Here is a 22,921-nt window from a genome sequence, read left to right as displayed (position 1 = left end):
TTGATAAGGTACCACACATTACACTACTTAATAAGATAAAGCCCATGGTGTTGAAGGTAGTATATTAGCATGGATTATCTAACTAATAGAAGACAAAGAGTTGAGGTAAGGAAGAGACTGCAAAGGGATATAGACAGGCTAAGTGAGTGAGCAAAAAGGTTAGTAGATGGAACATAATGTGGGAAAATGAGAGGATATGTACTTTGGCAGAAACAATCGAGGAATTGAATATTATTTATCTCTTTATAAAGTTGCAGAAAGGGATAGAACAGAGGGATTTGGGAGTCATCATCCAAGTTCAGCAGGTAATAAAGAAGGCAAATAGAATAGTAACCTTTATTTCAAAGGGACTAGTGTATAATAGTAGTGAAGACTTACTAAAGTCATACAAGGCACTAGTCAGACCACAGCTGGACTACTGCAAGCATGTTTCAGCCCCTTTATTGAAGAAATGATATACTGGCATTGGACACAGTCCAGAAAAGGTTCACTAGGCTAATACTGGGTATGGAGAGACTGTCTTATGAGGAGAGGTTGAGTAGATTAGTTCTGTATTAATTGGAGTTGAGAGGAATGAAAGACAACCTTATTGAAATGCGCAATATTCTTAGGAGACCCAACAGGGTGGATGCAGAAATGTTCTTTCCTTGTTTGGGAGAGTCACGAACCAGAAGACACAATCTCAGAGTAAGGGCGCCCATATGACGAGGTATTTCTTCTCTTAAGAGGTGGTTTACCTTGGGATTTTATTGAACAGTAGAGGACTGTTCAATAATATTCAAGGCTGAGTTAGCTTTTTACGTAATAAGGGAATCCAGGGGCATGAGAAAAAGGCAGGAAGGTGGAGTTGGAGATTATCAGATCAGTCATTGAATGGTGGAGAAAGTGAGGTCTGCAGATGCTGGAGATCAAAGTTGAAACTTTATTGCTGGAACAGCACAGCAGGTCAGGCAGCATCCAGGGAACAGGAGATTCGACGTTTCGGGCACAGGCCCTTCTTCAGGAATCGAATGGTGGAGCAGACTCGATGGGCAGAATGGTCTACTTGTGCTCTTGTATCTTGTGGTCCCTTCCCTCATCCAAACCATTAATATAAATTGTAATTAATTGAGACCCCAGCACTGAACACTGGAACTTCACTAGTTACAGGTTGCCAATTTGGAAATGCCCCCCTTTCATTAGCAGAGGGATTGAGTTTCTGTCTTTTATTAGTTAGCTAGTCCCCTCTATCCATGTTCATGTACTAACTGCAACACCATGGGCTTTTACCTTATTAATTAGTGCAATGAATGGCACTTCATCAAATTCTATCCTAAAATCCAAATATTAACATCCACTGCTTCGCCTCTTTCTGTCCTGCTTGTTACCTATTCAAAGACTTTGAATAAGTTTGTCATGAACAATTTCCCCTTCATGAAGCCATGTTGACTGTGCTTGATCATATTATAGATTTCTAAATACTCTGTTTTTACATCCTTTAAAATAGATTCTAACATTTTCCCAATACCAGACATCAACATAACTGGCCAAAGATATCTGTTTTCTTGTCTCCTTCCCTTTTTAATTAAAGGTATTACATTGGCAATTTTCCAATCTTCTGGAACATTTCCAATCTGAGGATTCACCGTCTCCACAGTACTTCCTTTTAATATCCAAAAATGTGTCCCATCAGGTACAGGGCTTTAGCACCTTTAGTTTTCCTGCCACTTTTTTTTTCTCTTGTGATAGTTACTGTTTTTATTTCCTCTACCCTTTTAGCCCCTTGATTATTAAATATTCTTAGAATGCTATTAGTACCTTCTAACATGAAGACTGGTGCAAAGTATTTACTCAACTCCAATACCATTTTCTGGTTCCCCATTATTATTTCCACAGCATCATTCTGTAAAGGGCGCATGTTCACTGATCAAATGGTGAAGTAACCACTGCTGGTTGTCTTTAAAACTTGCCAGGTTCTACTGATGTCCTTTATGGAAGGAAATCTGCTGTCCTTACCTGGACTGGCTTACATGTGACCCCAGACCCACAGCAATGTGACTGACTATTAATTGTCCTCTGATATAGCTTGGCAAACCACTGAGTTGAAAAGTAGTTGGGGCTGAGCAGGAATTACTGTCTTTTCATCTCATGAAAATCAAAAGTGGCACAAGGAAAATGACTTCCCTGAGTTTGTGCACGGACAGGATAGGCCAAATAGCTACCTCCTGTGCTGTGACCTACAAAAGACCTTCTTGGCGTATGAGTTCCATCTTTAAATCTTCAATATTTAATTTCAATGTGAAAGGAAATAAAGTGACTCAAACTCTCCTTGAGCAGAGTTCAGGACTTCAGGCCTAATAGAATATAGAACAGTGGAGTACAGTACAGGCCCTTCAGTCTTTCCTACTCTAAGGTCAAACTAACCTATATAACCTACATTTTATTATCAGCCATGTGTCTATCCAAGAGTTGCTTAAATTCCCTAATGTATCTGACTCTACTACCATTGCTGGCAAAGCATTCCACACATCTACCACTCTCTGTGTAAAGAACCTACCTCTGACATCTCCCCTAAACCTTCCTCCAGTCACCTTAAAACTATGCCCCCTTGTGAGAGATATTTCCGTCCTGGGAAAAAGGGTCTGACTATCCACTCTATCTATGCCTCTCATCATCTTACACACCTCTATCAAGTCGCTTCTCATCCTTCTTCACTCCAATGAGAAAAGCCCTAGCTCCCTCAACCTTTCTTCATAAGACATGCCCTTCGGTCCAGGCATGGTAAATCTCCTGCACACCCTCTCTAAAGCTTCCATATTCTTTGTATAATGAGGCTACCAGAGCCAAGCACAATATTCCAAGCATGGTCTAACCGGGGCTTTATAAAACTGCAGCATAACCTCGCGGCTCTTAAACTCAATCCCCATTCTAACAAAAGCCAACACACCATACACTTAACAACTCTATCAACTTGGGTGGTAACTTTGAGGGATCTATGGACGTGGACTCCAAGATCCCTCTGTTCCTCCACATTGACAAGAATCGTGCCTGTAACTCTGTAAGCTGCCTTCAAATTCGACCTTCCAAAATGAATCACTTCACACTTTTCCAGGTTGAACTCCATCTGCCATTTCTCAGCCCAGTTCTGCATCCTGTCAATGTCCGGTTGCAACCTACAACACTATCCATAACTCCACCAACCTTCATGTCACCGGCAAAAGTACTAACCCACCCTTTACTTCCTCATTCAAGTCATTTATAAAAATTACAAAGAGCAGAGGTCTCAGAACCGATCCCTGCAGAACACCACTGGTCACAGAGCTCCAGGCTGAATACTTTCTATCAACTACCTTTGTGGGGGGCATGGTGGCACAGTGGTTAGCACTGCTGCCTCGCAGCGCCAGAGACCCGGGTTCAATTCCCGCCTCAGGCGACTGACTGTGTGGAGTTTGCACGTTCTCCCCGTGTCTGCGTGGGTTTCCTCCGGGTGCTCCGATTTCCTCCCACAGTCCAAAGATATGCAGGTCAGGTGAATTGGCCATGCTAAGGTATAGGGGTAAATATAGGGGTATGGGTGGGTTGCGCTTCGGTGGGTCGGTGTGGACTTGTTGGGCCGAAGGGCCTGTTTCCATACTGTAATGAAATCTAATCCATTCTACCACCCTCTGTCTTCTAATTCTGTATCCAGATAGCCAAATTTCCCTGTATCCCATGCCTCCTTACTTTCTGAATGAACCTACCATGGGGAACCTTATCAAAAGCCTTGCTAAAATCCATATACACCGCATTCACTGCTCTACCTTCATCACTGTGTGTTTTGTCACATCCTCAATGAACTCAGTAAGGCTTGAGAGGCATGACCTGACCCCCTCAATGCCATGCTGACTCTCTAATCAAGCTATGCTTTCCCAAGTATCATAAATCCTGTTTCTCAGAACCCTGTCCAATAATTTGTCCACCACCAATGTAAGACTAATTCCCAGGATTATCCCTATTCCCTTTCTTGAACAAGGCAATACATCTGCCTCCCTCCAATCATCTGGTACTACTCCAGCGGACAGTGAGGACACAAAGATCATTGCCAAAGGCACAGCAATCTCTTCCCTCGCTTCCCGTAGTAACCTTGGGTATATAGCTTCTGGCCCAGGGGAATTTATCTACCCTCATGTTTTTCAAACTTCCATCTCATCCTTCTTCCTGACATCAACCTGTTTGATCATATCAGCCTGTTGCACGCTGTCCTCACAAATGACAAGGTCCCTCTCACTAGTGACTACTGAAGCAAAATATTCATTGAGGACCTCCCCTACCACCTCTGATTTCACTCACAAGTTCCCTCCACTACCCTCGATCAGCCCTACCCTCACTCTGGCCATCCTCTTGTTCCTCACATAAAGTGTAGAACACCTCGGGGTTTTCCTTAATCCTGATGCCAGGGCTTTTTTGTGTCTCCTTCTAGCTCATCTAAGTCCATTCTTCAGTTCCTTCCTGGCCATGTTGTAACCCTCTAGAGCCCTGTCTGATCCTTGCCTCCTCAACCATAAGTAAGCTTCCTTCTTCCTGTTGACTAGATGTTCCACATCTCTTGTCATCCAAGGTTCCTTCAACCCTACCATCCCTTCCTTGTCTCAATGGGACAAACCTATCCAGCACTCACAGCAAGTGCCCCCTAAATAACCTCCACATTTCTGTCGTGCATTTCCCAGAGAATATCTATTCCCAATTTATGTTGCACCATTCCTACCTAAAAACATTGTAATTCCCCCTCCCCCCATTAAATATGCGATACCATATGCTCCTATCCCCCTCTATGATTATAGTAAAGGTAAGGATGTTGTGATCACTATCATCGAAATGCTCCCCTACCGAGAGATCTGACACCTGACCTGGTTCATTGCCCAGCACCAAATCGAATATGGCCTCCCCTCACATTGACTTATCTACAGATTGAGTCAGGAATCTTTCCTGGATGCACCTGATAAAATCTGCTTCATTCAAACTATTTGCACTGAAGACATTCCAATCAAAATTAGGGAAGTTGAAGTCACCCGTGACAACAACCCTGTTACTTCAGCACCTTTCCAAAATCTGCTCCTCCGTGTCTCTGTTGCTACTGGGGAGACTATTGAAAATTCCCAAATAAGTAACTGCTCTTTTCCTGTTTCTGACTTCCACCCGTACTGACTCAGTAGACAAACCCTTCTCGACGACCTCCCTTTCTGCAACTGTTGTACTATCCCTGATTAGCAATGCCACTCCCCCACCTCTTTTACCTCCCTCCCTAGTCCTTTGGAACATCTAACCCTGGCACATCCAACAACTATTTCTGCCCCTGTGATATCCAAGTATCTGTAATGGCCACAACATCATAGTTCCAAATATTGATCCATGCTCTGAGTTTGTCACCCTTATTCCTAATACTTCTTGCGTTAAAATGGATACACTTCAACCCATCACACTGACTGCAACTTTGTCCTGTCAACTGTCTATCCCTCCTCACAGATTTTCTGCATGCTATATCAGTCTGTTCACCAGCTACCTCATTCTCTCATCCATAGCTCTGGTTTCCATACCCCTGCCAAGTTAGTTTAAACCTTCCGCCCAGGATATTAGTACCCCTCCGGAAAATAGTCCTGATCTCCGATACCCATATTGTTTTTTCTCCCCTCTATTTATTTGTGGAATGTGGGCATCGCTGAGTGGCCAGCTTTTATTGCCTGTCCCTAATTGCCCTTGTGACGGTGGCGTTGAGCTGCCTTCTTGAAACACTGCAGTCCATCTGCTATGGATTGGCCCATGATTCCCTTTGATTGATTGACTGATTTTTGACAGATGTACCAAAATACTGTACAGTGAAAAGATTTGTTTACAAGCAGTGCAAGCAGATCATAGTATAGATCAAAAACACTTCAACAGAGGCATATAGGTTACATTGCACAGGACCTGCACTAGGCGAGATCAACATTGACAAGATCAGTGTTATTTGAGGCTGGAGAGTCCATGCAGCAATCTAATAATGGCCGGGAAGAAGCTGTTCCTGAACCTGCTGGTGCAAGTGTTTAGGCATCTGTGTTTTGTGCCTGAAGGAAGAGGTTGTCAGCGATTATTACCGAGGTGCAATGGGTCTTTGATGATGTTGGTAGCCTTTCAGTGTCGGCCAGCCACGTAAACAGAGTCCATGGATGGAAGGTTGACTTCCCAGATGGTCTGTAAGAAACTACAGCATGCCACCTGCTGTAGTTTCTTACGATCCTGGGCAGAGCTGTTGCCATACCAGGCCATTCTGCACTCAGAACGGAATGCTTTCAATGGTGCATCTGTAGAAGTTGGTGAGTGTCATTCCGTATATGCCAAATTTCCTGAGCCGCCTGAGAAAGAAGAGGCATTGTAATGCCGCCTTGACTGTCACATCTGCATGGGAAGTCCCGAACAGGTTGTTGGTTATCATCACTCTGAGGGACTTGACGCTTTTCATCCTCAACCTCCGTTCTCTTGATATGGATAGGGGAATGTTCTCCTCCTCTCTTTCTTAAGTCAATGATCAATTCTTTAGTTTGGCTGACTTTGAGAGAGAGGTTGTTCTCATTGCACCACAACACCAATCCTGTAAATTGATCTGTCATTGTGTTTTGTCGCGCGCACACACACACACACACACCCTTACGGGGCCGACAGTCGCCCTCGCTTGGTGACTCTACCTCTTGGCAGTACCAGTCATATTTCCATAACACATATACGTCAATCATATATTGGTTGTTTCTTATTGACCAATTGCATATTGATTTTCAAATTTTGGTATGTGGCACTTAGCATTACATCATTTACCTCAAGCTTCTGTAACACAGGTTGAATGTGGTTTACGGATCCTCTTGTCTCGTTCAAAAGGGAGAAGTCGCGATAAGCTACCTTAGCTTGCATACGTGCTAGGCAACATGTTTCTTTGCTTAAGTGGAACCAGGTTTGTATAACCCTACCTTGTCTATGTGTTTAGCTGCACATTTTAGTGTCCCTGTTCTCGAATAACTTATAGCCCCATTTTTGAATCCTTCCACACTACTCCCTTTTTGTCCTGAAAGGACAACCTTAGAACTCAACCTGAGTCAGTCTTTGGAATTCTACATCCTTATCTTCTGGGTATAATCACCTGTTGGACCGTGACCCTGGGTTGTAGCTTTTTTACACAGCCATGCGAAGGGCTGTGATAGCCCGATCAGAAACAGTACCTTGATACACCACTGAACAATTGAGCTTACCCAATTTCCCCTGTTGGCCAAGGCCTTAACGATTGACCAGCTTTTCAAATGTGCTCTGCCTGGGCCTGAATATGAATGGGTAAGGTCAGAGATATTCTCAGAATTGTCTGTTATACAGGTATAACAGTATGGCCCCTCTGGAGAACCAGCATACATCTTGGTGTGGTTACATAAGGGACATGTACCAGGCCCAATCTGTCAGAGCCCTTGTCCACTGGTGTCACTGTAATTCCATGAACATTGTTTTTAATGGCTTTATGACGGTCAAATGCAGTATAGTGTACACCTGCGGGATCACTTTACCTGAGTAGCAGTATCCCTGCCATGGTTTAGGGAGTGGCGATACTCTGAAATAAGAGACAGGTTGCCCTGGCAGCCAAGGGAATGCCCTGTCCCCACATACCCTATAAGTCCCATTTGCTGCCAAACTGGGGGTTCAGCTGTAGTATATTGGTTATAGGTCCTATCACCGAACAACGGTCCCATTCCAATGGTGTTGCAATAGCAATATTCGGAAGGTCATCTGGAACTGTGAGGATCTCTGCATCATGTTGTGATGGGGCTTATACCAACCCCAGAAGCAATCATAGATGTGGTCCCCCTTCGGGGTGTGCTCCCACAACCCCTCTCTCTCCATGCGACCTTATCAAAAACAGATTGTATCTCACTCATGTTCAACGGATGGGTACACATCAAATATTCCGCAGCTGTTTTTTCTTATGGGCTTCTGCATAGGAATAGCGCAACCTTGCAACTAGGTGTTCCAAGGGGTTCTTAAAATTTCATAAAACTGATCTGGCCCAGACACTTGGGCTGGATCAACCTGGCACTTAAGGTCATGTAAAGAACAGATAGCAATCTCCCAAGCATTTTTAACAGTAATGCAATTGTTAAGCATTCAGGGTAACAGTCTTTGGGTGTTCTTTGCTTTATCTGGCCACTCTCGGGTTGGCATTGGTGCTGGCTTAGTGTGGTGATGCGTGGATCCACATGGGCTTTCCTTCTATCTTCACCGCTGTGTGTGTCACCAATAGTACTTGGTATGCCCCTTCCCACCTGGATTCCAAACAGATCTTTTGGCGGAACAATTTCACAAACACGTTGGTATATGTGGCAGCTTTCCTTAATGGCTTCTTTTTGAGCTTCCACTACCTGTGAATGGAAGGCATTAAGAGATTTTAGTTAAGGTCAAACAATAATTCAATAGGATTTCATCCATGCTTTGGATGTTCATTTGCTTGGTAGTACATCGAGTATTTATTGGCAGTCTAATTGGTCACCCATTATTATTTCATGAGGGGACAGAGTCATTACTCTTTTAGGACTTGATCTTATTAACATAAGTATGGTAGGTTGTGTTTCTGACCATTCCAGCTGGTTTCCCCACATAGCTTTGTTTCTTTGTTTTTTTTTAATTCTGTTGTGCCTTTCTACTGCTTCAGTTGAGTGAGGTGATATGGGCAAGACAGGTGATGTTTTCTCTGTCGCTCTTTAAGCAGTTCCTTAACTAATTGTCCTGTAAAAGTCAGTCCTTTGCCATTTGATATTTGTTCTGGCAGTCCGAAACAGAGTGCAAAGTCTCACAGCAAGATCTTGGCCAACGTTCTGGCATCATTCTTTCCAGTAGGGTAAGCTTCCACCCACCTGGAGAATGCATCTAAAGTAACTAATGCATAACTAAAACCCACGTATTTAAGCATTCGAATAATGTCCATTTGCAGATGCGCAAAGGGGCCCCATGGTTAGGGCTGTGAAGCAGGCTTAACACTTAGAGTTTTTCCTGTACTAAATGTTTCACATTCCATACATTTGGCATTTATTGTTTTCAGCTGTAGTCACAAAGCCTGGTGCATGTCAAGATTGTTGTACAATACCATTTGCACTCCCTTTACCTGCATGTGTAAAGTGGTGACACATGCGGGCAAATCAGGGTAAGAAGGCAGAGGGTGCTACCACGCAGCCATGGTGGGACACCCATAAGCCATTCAGTTGTTGGACAGATACTGCAATCTTCCAGGCAGATTGTTTTGCAGTGCTGAATTCTGATTGAAAAGTGATCATTCTGCCCCTTCCCTTGAGAACATTATCACGGGCAGAAGGGGCAATGTATGGGTGTACCACAGTCCCAAACTGTTTTGTGATTGCTGCATTGGCCACAAGATCAGTGCGAGAGTTTCCCAAAAATACAACGTTAGAGGGATTAATGTGAGCAGTCCTTTATCTGGGATTGTCAACTCCATGCTTGCTGTTGTGACTGATGCAAAAGGGGAATGGGATTGGAGATTCCCCCATTTCCTTCAAAACCCAAATATCGTTCAACGTAATGCCACCACATCCTCATCAGTTTTCTAAGATTTTAGAACATTTCACCAGAATTTTGTTCAAACAGGCTTACATTTCCAAAATTCCAATTTTCACAAAGTACATTTGCAAATGAGAAAATCGTATCATCCAGAATTAAAGATGTTAATTTACATGTTAAAACAATATTTGGTAGTTCACTGTGGCCAGGAAATGAAATCCCAAATGTGATAAATTCCAATTCCAAGAGGTAAATTTTTACCAAGCTTTATGAGCCAATTTTTAAAATCAACATTTTGTTGCAGATTTTGCTTTACTGATAGTCCCTTAGAAGGACATTACATTAACCATGCATGTTCTGCACTGGTACAGGCACAGATCGTGTTGGATCCTGGATTCCCAAAATGCAAACTAAATACAAAACATTCCCGGATCTCGAGTTCCAGGGAATGAAAAAACAAATATTACACCAGATAACATTTAACCACCACCAAACAAATGTACACTCAATACAGGCCACAAAGAGTTAACAGTAAATGCAGCACCAAAACCTGGTGTCTTGGTTTCCTTTTCGTTTTTGTTTTTCTCAAAGTTTCTGCCAATTGTTTTGTGCAATCGCATTTAAATATGCCATCAGGTGGGAATTACTTCTCAATTCTTTGTATCCATTTCACCCGTTTGTCAACAACTTTGTTTTGTTTCAGACTCAGGCCCACAGTGGGCATACATGTATGCCAAACATGTTCTTTTCTGAGGGTGACATCGTTCCCCATTCCCTTAACAGTTGTCTCGCACGCACACTATCACAATTATGTAATCATTCAAATGGAACATGAGATTTGAGATTACAATCCCCACAGAGTGGAAACAGGCTCTTCGGCCCAGCAAGTCCACACTGACCCTCCAAAGAGTAACCCACCCATTCCCCCACTCTGTATTTACCCCTGACTAATGCACCAAACCAACACATTCCCAAACAGCATGGGCAACTAGCATGACCAATTCACCTAACCTGCACATTTTTGGATTGTGGAAGGAAACCCGCGCAGACACAGGGAGAATGTACAAACTCCACACAGACAGTCACCCAAGTCCAGAATCGAACCTGGGTCCCTGGCACTGTGAGGCTGCAGTGCTAACCACTGAGCCACCGTGCTGCCTCAAAGAGTCAATTTGGCATAATCAATCTGCACCAACTCTCTGGCGAGCATCCCCTCCAGACCCAGCACCCCATTCTATCCCCATAATCCTGCATTTCCCATGGCTAATCCAACAAGGGTGCACACCCCCGGAGACTATTGGGCAATTTAGCATGACCAATCCACCTGACCTGCACATCTTTGGACTGTGGGAGGAAACCAGAGCACCTGGAGGAAACCCACGCCGCCACAGGGAGAATGTGCAAACTCACACAGACAGTCGCCCAAGGGTAGAATTGAACCTGGGTCCCTGGCACTGTGAGGCAGCAGTGCTATCCCCTGAGCCACTGCGCTGTCCTTAACAAGTTCACATCAACCCTCCAAAAAGTAACCCACTCCGAAATGTGTTGTGATCTCAGCTAATCGTAATATGAAACAATCCAATCCCAGGCTGAGACCTGTTTTGGTAGATCGTATTTTGTTTTCTTTCAATGAAGTGGCCTCTTGCTGAAACACTAGCACATAATGCTGCAGATTTTGATTTAATAAAAAGGACATGAAGCAAAATCACTTTTTAGATTAGATTACTTACAGTGTGGAAACAGGCCCTTCGGCCCAACAAGTCCACACCGACCCGCCGAAGCGCAACCCCCCATACTCCTACATTTACCCCTTCCCTAACACTACGGTGTAATTTAGCATGGCCAATTCACCTGACCTGCACATCTTTGGACTGTGGGAGGAAACTGGAGCACCCGGAGGAAACCCACACAGACACGGGGAGAACGTGCAAACTCCACACAGTCAGTCGCTTGAGGCGACAATTGAACCCTGGTCTCTGGCGCTGTGAGGCAGCAGTGCTCGCCACCGTGCCGCCCACAGATCTGAGAAGGTTGTGAGTCTTTAGAATTCACTTCGGCAAGCGTTAGTGGAAGCAGAGCCTTTGAATTTTCTTAAGGTAGAGAGGAAATGATTTTTGATGAGCAATGTTAACGAGGTATGTGGAAATGTAAAATAATTCGATCAGCTAAGATCTTATTGAATGGCAGAGTCGGCACAAGGTCAAATGCTTCCTTCTACCCCCTGTTCACATGTAAGTATTTAACTCCAACGTTGCAGGTATTCTACAAAGAAAAACCAAATTTTTTTGCCTGGTCTATTTATCCTGACCCCGCCCCATGGGCGGGGCATTGATGGTACTGTCTCTTGGCACTAGACATGGGAATTTTCTTTGATTCTTTAGGTGGTCTGCTAACTTGTGACACTTTTCATTGATACAGGCAGGAGCTCAGGACATTCCGGAATTCACGGCCTGTCTCCAACACGCCCATGAGTATTTCCGAATCTCTCAGGTAAGGTCAGATATTGGGAGGCTAAAATTCCGCGGAACAAAGTGATACTGCCATAGCGAACGAGTGAAAGTCAGGGTAGCATTAGGTTAGAAGAAGCAGGTTATGTCATTGCCAAAAAGATTAGCTCCAAGAATTGAAAGCATTTTTTGAAAACATCTAAAGGTGACTAAGGAATTGATAAAGTGGGAAAAATCGACGGAGAACCACGTAGTAGGAAATAGATTTTTGAGGACTTTTTAAGCTTTGTATAAATGAAGAGAGTAGTGATTGTTATTGTGAGTCCTTTACATCTGAGACAAAAGGAATTAGAATGGTGAATCAGGAAATGACAGAGCTGTTATAACAGATGCAGTGTGGCTCGAAGAGCAGAATGGCCTACTCCTGCACCTATTGTCTATTGTTGTCAAATTAGACAAGACAACAAATATACCAGGAATTGTGGGATTTTGAGCCATAAAAAGGCTAGTTTACCTCATGCTAATAATGGTGACAAATTACTTGGAAAATTGCAAGAGAATGAAAAGGAATGGTGTTTGAAAACGCCAGAACTTTTTTGTCAGGGCTTCACTGGAAAGTGGGTAATGGAGAACCAGTGGATATATTGTTTTGGGATTTTCAGGTGGTAAATAGTTTTACATTCAGGCTGATGGGATTGAGGCATGTATGAGCATTGCATGAGGGTTGGTTAACAGACAAGCAACAGGATCGGAACAAACTGGTCATTTCTGGATTTGCAAACTGTAACCAGTCAAGGCTATGAGGCTTTACTTGTACTTTAATAGTATGCAAACTAAATCCACGACTTTGAGGAGCCTTTGAGTGTAATATATCAAAGTTTGCCGACAGTACAAACTTACTTGGGAAAGAAACTTGTGAGCCGAATGTAATATGATGTAGATGAATTAGTGATGGGGCAAACTGGTGGCAAATATTGTATAATTGTGGGTGTTTGGAAATGTCTCCTTTACATGAAGAATAGGTAGGCAAAATATTATTTAGAATGCAGGAGACAAGTGAATAATAGTATTCAGAGAGATATGGGAATCCTGTTACACAAACTGCAAGAAGTTATTGTTCAGGTACAACATAGGGTTGGAGAGCAAACTGCATGTTACTCTGATCACAAGAATGTTATGCTCTAATAGCATTTTCAAGGAGGAGGTAGATAGAGCTCTTGTGGCTAAAGGAATCAAAGGACATCGGGGAGATCAAGATGAGGATATTGAGCCTGATGTTCAGCCATGAATCCTAATGATGGCTCAAGGAGTCAAATGGAAAAGGCCCTTCAGCCCCTTGAGTCTGCACTAACATAAATACTGCTAAAAGTGTGCTAATCCCAAGTTCTGCACTTGTCCCATATCCTTAAATGTTGGGATATTTGAAGTGCCCATTGAAATATTTTTTCAAGGCTCGTAAGGTTTCTGGCCTCCACTCCCTTCCCAGACATTGCGTTCCACACTCCCATCACCCGCTGAGTGAAAACGTTTTCCCAAATCCCCTCTGAATCTCCTGCCCCTTATCCTAAAACTATGCTGTCTCGTGATTGGCCCCTCAACCAAAGGGAACAGCTGCCTTCTATTCAGCCTGTTCATACCCCTCATTGTCTTATACACCTCAATCAGTCTTCCCAGTCATCTCTGCTGTAGAGAAAACAGTCTGAGCCTATCTCTTTATAGCTCAATTTCTCCATCCCAGGCTGCATCCTGGTGAATCTCCTCTATCCTCTCCAGTGCTATCACCTTCCTGTAGTGAGATGACCAGTTAAATGCATAAACATTTTTCACAATAATTGTCTGGGTTGGAGCATACAGTCCGCTCTTCCCAGGAAAACACTCCAACTCTGTTTTTTGCACTCTTGAGGTGAGGAGAGTGGAGTCCAGGGGCGACAATACTCCAACGCTGAATGCGCACACATGCGGTGTTTGAAGAAGTGGGTGGGAATGATGCTGTGTTTTCAGACATTTCTTCCGCTGTTTGTGCTGGTCGTTCACCTGGACCTGATTGAGATTTTCAAAACCGAACCTTTACGGATGCATCTTCTCCAGTTTGGGCGTTCCTAGGCAAGAGACTCCCATGAGTCAGGAAGACTTGAGAGCAAACTTGATTCAAGGATACACTCAAAGTATTTTCATTGCCCTCCTGCTAACTGCTTGCCATGACAGATCATGGAGCAGTGAGCATGATTTGGAAGTTAGGCATGCGGCAATGTCATCTGTCGAACACAGCTGATTGACTGACTGAGAACAGTGCCTTGATGTTGGGGTCTGTGAGAGGATACTGGTGTTTGGAGCAGCTATCCTGCAGGATTTTGCAGAGTCATTGTCAGTGATATTTCTCTCGGAGTTTGAGGTGTTTGACACACATTGTTATGTCTCATCCAAGATGGCTGCTAACACTGCTGACCTGTATATCTTGAGATTAGTGCCAGCTTTGAGGTCATTATCATCAACTGCTCTATTCCTCAGACGGTCAAAGGCTGTGCTGCCCACTGAAAGAGATATTGAATTATATTGTCAATATCTGCCCTCACTTACAGGAGATTCCCAAGGAATGAGAATTGATCCACATTATCCAGCGCATTTCCCTGGGCCTTGATAGTTGGAGGCAGGGTTAGGCAGGGGGAGCAGCCTGGTAGAGGACCTTTGCTGGATATTTAACCTCAGGACCATTCTCTCTTGCACTGCCATGACTACATTGATAATGGTTTGGAGCTCAAGTATCATCTGCATCCTGCAGTTCAGTGGCATAGATTGGAATGGTCTTGGTTCTAGACTGGAAATGATGTAGCTGGAACAGTTTCCTGCTCATCCTTTAGAGAAGCTCTACTTTAGCAGGAAGCATCATGGAATGGGGTAGAATGTTGCAGTGAGGAAAATGGAGGGGAGTATTTGTGCCCTGGTTGACCCCAGCCTGCATGTGTTTGGGTCTGGTGGAAACTGCTGGTGACAGTCAGAGTTCACACCTGGCGATAGATTTCTCTGAGCAGTGAAATTTGAGATAGATGCTCCACAGAGTCAAAGGCCCTTGTGAAGTTAAAGAAGGCTATGAGTCAAGGGTGATGCTGCTCTCTGCATTTTCCTTGGACATATCTTACTGTGAGGTCATGTCCACTGTATTTCTTGTTGGATGGACTCCACACTTTGACTCTGATAGGAGCTGGGCAGAGACTAGTGAGAATGTTTGCAATGACCTTTCCTGTGGCAGACAGCATTGAGACACTCTGTAGTTACTGCAATCAATCTTCTTGTTTTTCTCAAAGAAGATCATACTTGCAGTATCTCGGAGACCCTCTGGCAGGCTCTCATCCTTCCAAATAAGGGAGATAAGATCATATTCTCATGCCGTGGATGTTTCTGCACTCTGTTTTAGTGTGAATTCATTCTGTATTGGTCATCTTGTTTGACTCTTAGCTGTTGGATGTTCTTTTCAACCTCAAAGAATAGTACAGCTTAGGAACAGGCCCTTTCGGCCAAGCAAGATTGCATTGATACATGATGCCTTTCTAAACTAAAATCCTTTTGCCCCTACACATCCTTGTAATCCCCGCCTATTCATATATCTGTCAAGATACCTCTTAAACATTGTTATTGTATCTGTCTCCACCACCTCATCTTTCAGCGTGTTCCAGGTACTTTACTACCTTCTCAGTTAAAAAAAAAACCTGATTCTCTGAATTCCTTTAAACTTACCCCCTTTGACCTTAAACCTGTATCTCCTAGTAACTGACATTTCTATCTTGGGGAAAAGTCTCCAATTATCCTTGCCTCTCATAATTTTGTAAACTTCTGTCAGGTTGCCCTCATCCTTTAACATTCAAGTCAAAACAAACCAAGTTTGTCTAATTAATCCTCATAGTTAAACCCTTCAAACCAGGCAACATTCTTTTCTCTACCCTCTCCAAAGCCTCCATACCCTTCTGTTAGTGTGGGAACCAGAACTATACACCGTGTCGGGTAGCATGGTGGCTTAGTGGTTAGCACTGCTGCCTCACAGCCCAGAGACCTGGGTTTGATTCCAACCTTCAGCGACTGTATGGAGTTTGACCATTCTCCCCATGTCTTTGTGAGTTCCCTGCGCGTACTCCAGTTTCCTCCCATAGTCCAAAGATCCTGAGGAGGTAGTGGATAGGGTACAATTTCAACATTTAAAAGACATTTGGATAGACATATGAATGAGAAAGGTTTGGAGGGATATGGGCCAGAAGTAGGCAGGTGGGATGAGTCTCGTTTGGAATTATGTTATGGTATGCAGTGGTTGGATTGAAGAGTCTGTTTTCATGCTGATTGACTCTTATGACCCCATGTGCTGGTTAGGTGGATTGGACATGTTACATTACCTGGAGTGTCCAGGAATGTGTAGGTCAGATAGATTCGTCATGATAGGTGCAGGATTATAGAAATAGGAAAGGGGTTTGGGTGGGAAGCTCTTTCAAGGGTTGGACTCGATGGGCCAAATGGCCTGCTTCTACATTGTAGGGATTCTAATAATTATAATTCCAAATGTGGTCTCGGTAAAGTTTTATACAGCTCTACTGTCTTGTGTGGGCTGTATTTTACTGAGATGATGGGTGGGATACATGCTGTGGAATGTGGTTGAGGGTACTCAAATCCACAACTGAGTCTATGTTGAGGAGATCCTTGAAATGCCCCATCGATCAAGTGCTGACTACCCTTCTGTCCTTGACATGCAACATTCCATTTTCAGCTCTCAGTGAGTTAGGTCTTTGAGAGCTTGGTCTATAAGTAACCTTTACTGCGTTGAAGAAATCATACATGTCATGGCTGTTGGTGAGTCATTGCATTTCCGGCAATTCTTTCCATCAATAATCTGTTCTTTAAGCCATAGGAGTGATGTTGGATTTGGCCTTTATTTTCCCTCAACCTGCTTCTTTTGACTTATGTTTTGGTCTGCTTCCAATTCAAGAACATCTTGCAGTTTAGTAGTTCCTGGATCTCTTGGCCAAACACCAGGCTTGATGTTTCTTTATTTGATTTGATTTATTATTGTCAAATGTACCAAGATACAGTGAAATGAGATGTTTTGCATGATCTGCTGACAGACCATACCCCACACACTGCATCAGATTGCAGAACATGGTTCTGGTGGCACAGTGGTTAGCACTGCTGCCTCACAGCGCCAGAGATCTGGGTTCAATTCCCGCCTTAGAATCCCTACAATGTGGAAGCAGGCCATTCGGCCCATCAAGTCCAACCCTTGAAAGAGCTTCCCACCCAAACCCCTTTCCTATTTCTATAATCCTGCACCTACCATGACGAATCTATCTAACCTACGCATCCCTGGACACTCTAGGTAATGTAACATGTCCAATCCACCTAACCAGCACATGGGGTCATAAGAGTCATACAGCATGAAAACAGACTGTGTGGAGTTTGCACATTCTCCCAGTGTCTGCGTGGGTTTCCTCCGGGTGCTCTGGTTTCCTCCCACAGTCCAAAAATGTGCAGGTTAGGTGAATTGGCCATGCTAAATTGCCCGTAGTTTTAGGGGAATGGGTCTGGGTGGGATGTTCTTCGGAGGGTCGGTGTGGACTTATTGGGCCGAAAGCCTGTTTCCACACTGTAAGTCATCTAATCTAAAAAAAATACAATGTTACAGCCGTAGAGAAGGTGCAGAGAGAGATCAATATTAACATTTGAAAGATTCGTTCGAAAGTCTGATAACAGGAAGGAAGTTGTTCTTGAATATGTTTGCTGAAAAATGTGTTGCTGGAAAAGCGCAGCAGGTCAGGCAGCATCCAAGGAGCAGGAGAATCAACGTTTCAGGATTCCTGAAGAAGGGCTTTTGCCCAAAACGTCGATTCTCCTGCTTCTTAGATGCTGCCTGACCTGCTGCGCTTTTCCAGCAAAACATTTTTCAGCTCTGATCTCCAGCATCTGCAGTCCTCACTTTCTTCTACTTGAATATATTTGTATGTGTTTTCAAATGTTTATATTTTCTAGCTGACAGAAGGGGTTGGAAGACAGTATAAGCAAGGTGGGAAGGGTCTTTAGTGACATTGTTTGCTTTCCCAAGGCAGCAGGAAGTATAGATGGAGCCAATGGATGGAAGACTGGTTTGTGTAATGGACTGAGCTGTGTACACTGTACACAATTCTCTACTTTCTTGCAGGAAAGCAGTTGCCATACCATATCTTGCACCCAGATAAGATGCTTTCCATTGTGCATCTACAAAAATTGAAAAGAATCTTTATGGACATGCTGAGTTTCCTTAGCCTCCTGAGGTAGGAGAGGAATTGTTGTGCATTCCTGACCATTGCATCCAAGGGGGTGGACCAGGACGGATTGGTCGTCAACACTCCCAGGAATTTAACGCAATAGACCATCTCCACCTCAGCACTATTAATGCAGACAAGGCCGTGCCCTCCACTCTGCTTCCATAAGTCAATGATGAGCTCTTGTGTTTTCCAGACATTGACGGAGAGGTTGTTGCCGCTTAGCACTCAATCTCTTTCCTGTACTCTGTCTCACTGTTTGAGATCTGACCTACGACGGTGGTATCATCAGCAAACTTGTAAATGGAGTTAGGCACAATTTGGCCACACAGTTGTGGGTGTATAAGGAGTACAGTAGGGGGATGAGTATACAGCCTTGCAGGGCACCAGTGTTGAGGATCTTTGTGGAAGAGGTGTAGTCATCTATTCTTAATAATTGCAGTCTATGGGTCAGGAAATCGAGGATCCAGTTACAAAGGGGAGGGGGAACTGAGACCGAGGTCTCGAAATTTGGCGATGAATTTGTTTGGAATCATGGAGCTGCAGTCAATAAGTAGGACATCAGAATCCTTATTATCCAGATTATCCAGGAATGAGTGTAGGTCCAGGGAGATGGTGGCTATCGTGGATCTGTTACGCTGGAAGGCGAATTGCAAAGGATCAAGGCAATCTGGTAGTTCATTTGAGCCATTTGAGACTGACCTCTCAAAGCACTTCATAATTATGGAGGTCAGAGCCACCAGGCAGTATTCAATGAGACACACTGCATGACTTTTCTTTGGCAGTGGGATGATGGTGGTCTCCCTGATGCAGGTGGGCACTTCAGATCGAAGTAAGTCAACAAATACTCCCGCCAACTGGTCCTCACTGTGTCTGAGTGCACAGCCAGGGAGTTCATCCGGGCCGGTTGCTTTCTGTGGGTTCACTCAACAAGGCTAGTCTAACGTCTGCAGCAGTGACCTACTTATTGGTGTAGGTGCATCTGAGGCTGTTGGGACAGATGATATTGTTTCCCTGACTGTCTGTTCAAAGCGAGCGTAGAATGGATTTAGCTCATTGGATAGAAATGTATTATTGCCTGCGATTCCGTTCCACTTCGCCTTGTAGCTGGTTATGTAGTGTAAGCTTTGCCACAAACAACGGGTGTCCGTGTGGCTAGTCTGGGTCTCAAGCTTAGTTTGGTCTTTCCTTTTGGCATCTCTGGCCTTATGAAGGTCACAGCTGGATTTCCTGTATAGGTTATCGTCGACTGACATGAATGCCTCTGACCTGGACTTCACTAGAACATAGGACATTACAGCGCAGTACAGGCCCTTTGGCCCTCAATCTTGCACCGACCTATGGAACCAATCTGAAGCCTATCTATCCCTCACTATGTTATTTTCACCCATATGTTTATCCAATGACCATTTAACTGCACTTAAAATTGGCAAGTTTACTACTGTTGCAGGCAGTGTGTTCCATGCTCCCATTACTGTCTGAGTAAATAAACTAACTCTGACATCTGTCCTACATCTATGAACCCTCAATTTAAAGCTATGTCCTCTCGTGCTAGCCATCACCATCCAAGGAAAAAGGCTCTCACTGTTCATCCTACCTAACCCTCTGATTATCTTATGTCTCAATTAAATCACCTCTCAACCTTCTCTCTAATGAAAACTGTCTGAAGTCCCTCAGCCTTTCCTCTGAACCCTTTCCAAAGCTGCAACGCCCTTCATATAATGCGGTGATCAGAACTGTACTAACCCATTCTTCTACACCTTCCTCTAGGTCATTTAAAAAATGACAAACAGCAATGGCGCCAAATCCGATCCTTGTGGTTTACCACTAGTAACTGAACTCCAGGATGAACATTTCCCATCAACTACTACCTTCTTCTTTCAGCTAGCCAATTTCTCATCCAAACTGCTAAATCATGCTCAATCCCATACCTCCGTATTTTGTGCAATAGCCTGCCGTGGGGAACCTTATCAAATGCCTTACTGAAATCCATATACACCACATCAACCGCTTTACCCTCATCCACTTGTTTGGTCACCTTCTCAAAGAACTTAATATGGTTTGTAAGGAACGACCTATCCTTCACAAAATTGTGTTGACTACCCCTAAGCAACTTATTACTCTCTAGATGATTATAAATCCTATCTCTTTTCCAACACTTTACCCTCAACCGAAGTAAGGCTCATTGGTCTATAATTACCAGGGTCGTCTCTACTCTCCTTCTTGAACAAGGGGACATATGCTATCCTCTAGTCTTTGGGCACTATTCCTGTAGACAGTGACGACATAAAGGCTCTGCTATCTCTTTCCTGGCTTCCCAGGGAATCTGAGGAAAATTCCATCCAGCCCAGGGGACTTATCTATTTTCACACTTTCCAGAATTGTTAACACCTCCTCCTTGTGGACCTCAATCCCGTCTATTCTAGTAGCCTGTATCTCAGTATTCTCTTCGACAGCATTGTCTTTTTCCAGTGTGAATACTGATGAAAAATATTCATTTAGTACTTCTCCTATCTCCTCCAACTCTATGCACAACTTCCCACTACTGTCCTTGATTAGCCTTAATCTTACTCGAGTCATTCTTTTATTTCTGATTTACCTGTAGAAAGCTTTATGGTTTTCCTTGATCCTATCTGCCAATGACTTCTCATGCCCCTTTCTGGCTCTTCTTAGCTCTCTCTTTGGATCTTTCCTGGCTAACTTGTAACTCTCAAGTGCCTTAACTGAGACTTTGGCTCTCATCCTAACATAAGCCGCCTTCTTCCTCTTGACAAGAGATTCAACTTCTTTAGTAAACCACGGCTCCCTCACTCGACCACTTTCTCCCTGCCTCACAGGTACATACTTATCAAGGACACACAATAGCTGTTCTTTGAATAAGCTCCACATTTCTATTGTGCCCATCCCCTGCAATTTCCTTCTCCATTCTATGCATCCTGTATCTTGCCTAATCACATCATAATTGCCTTTCTGCAGCAATAACTCTTGCCCTGCGTTATATACCTATCCCTTTCCATCGCTAAAATAAACATAACTGAATGGTGGTCAGTATCACCGAAGTGCTCACCTATCTCCAAATCTAACACCTGGCCTGGTTCATTGCCCAGTACCAAATCCAATGTGGCCCTCGCCCCTTGTTGGCCTGTCTACATCCTGTGTTAGGAAGCCCTCCTGTACACGTTGGACAAAAGCTGACCCATCTAAAAGTACTTGAACTATAGTATTTCCTGTCAGTATTTGGAAAGTTAATGTCCCCCATAACAACTACTCTGTCACTCTCACTCCTGTCCAGAATCATCTTTGCTATCCTTTCCTCTATATCTCTGGAACAATTCAGAGGCCTATAGAAAACTCCCAACAGGGTGACCTCCTTTCCTGTTTCTAACCTCAGCCCATACTACCTCAGTAGGCGAGTCCTCAAATGTCCTTTCTGCCACTGTATTACTGTCCTTGACTAACAATGCCACACCTCCCCCTCTTTTACTATCTTCTCTGTTCTTACTGAAACATCTAAATCCCGGAACCTGCAGTTGGTACCTGTCCTCCCTCTGAGTCAGAAGGATTTGAATTCAAGTCTCACTCCAGGACCCAAATACGCCAATTTAGGCCGAGGTTCCAGTGCAGGATAAAGGGAGTGCTGCATTGTCGGAGGTGCCATTTTGCAGATGAGACACTTAACCAAAGTCCCATCTGCCCTCCAAATATATTAAACAAATCCTGTGACAGTAGTTCAAAACAGAGCAGGTGAAGTGTCATGGGTGTCCAGGTTATCCCTCAGTTAACATCATAAAATCCAGTTGGTTGATGCCACCTTGTTCTTTGTAAGAGGTTTCTGTTCTCAAACAGGCTGCTACATTTCCGACATAACAACATTGACTCCTCTTCCAGCATTATGAATTAGCTGTCAAGCATATGGAATGTCTGGTAGTCCTGGAAGGTGCTGCATACATCATAAATTTTTCTTTTTCAGTTTATATGAACTTTCTAGGACTTGGTATGGACCATGTTCATTAGAAGTTACTGAAATAGAATACTGGTTGGGATGCGTTCCGCCCATTTAAGTAATAGGGGCTCAGTATACACTAATTTCTGATTGAGTTTTGTATCAAATCTGCACTAGTGGCAGGGGTCTGACTACTTGGGGTACCATTGACAGCAGTCTGAAATCGATGTTGGATCAATTTACACTGGTCGACAACGTCGTACACCTGTTTTAGTACCCTTTGGCAAAATGTGTGGATAAAAGAAGTGGAGGACTTTCAACATCAGATCAGACCAGTTTTTTTACAGCTTAACAGCAATCCACAAAGATCTCTAGAAGTGAATAGCGGTTTATATGTTTATGGCACACCCTGAGTAATTGGCTAAAGGAACATTTGGGGAAGTTTATTTTTCATTGACACACTACAGACCGGGACCTCGCAGGAATGCTCTTCCCAGCTTCACAGCGTGACTATGCTTGGTCCTCTGCAAATTGTGTATGCATCGGGGTTTATGATGGTTCTTGGGAATCCTCAGGCTCCATCCCCTCATTTGCCCACTCATGAAAGCAGACATACACTGTTTACTCAGAACTCAGTCCCTGGGTTCCCTATCAGCACTGATAGGATGTCAAGACATTGGGCCACATGCTGGAAACTGGGCTTAAGAATAGTTAAGTAGTTT

General features: G+C 43.8%; 1 protein-coding gene across 3 annotated transcripts in view; it reads left to right on the top strand.

Moving 5' to 3' along the window:
- lss (lanosterol synthase (2,3-oxidosqualene-lanosterol cyclase)) overlaps positions 1-22,921 on the top strand; it is a 130,285-nt gene that overhangs the window by 36,111 nt on the left and 71,253 nt on the right. For all 3 annotated transcript variants that reach the window (XM_087988954.1, XM_043693429.2, XM_043693428.2), the window contains exon 12: positions 11,953-12,024. In XM_087988954.1, the coding sequence (XP_087845080.1) occupies positions 11,953-12,024 (72 nt within the window). The remainder of the gene's footprint in view (positions 1-11,952; positions 12,025-22,921) is intronic.

The sequence above is a fragment of the Chiloscyllium plagiosum genome, unplaced genomic scaffold, assembly GCF_037043375.1.
Source record: "Chiloscyllium plagiosum isolate Xiang-an unplaced genomic scaffold, Cpla_swu_hap1 HiC_scaffold_7, whole genome shotgun sequence".
Taxonomy (NCBI): domain Eukaryota; kingdom Metazoa; phylum Chordata; class Chondrichthyes; order Orectolobiformes; family Hemiscylliidae; genus Chiloscyllium; species Chiloscyllium plagiosum.
Note: the sequence above shows the minus strand (reverse complement) of the source record. Positions and strands in the feature narration are given on the sequence as shown.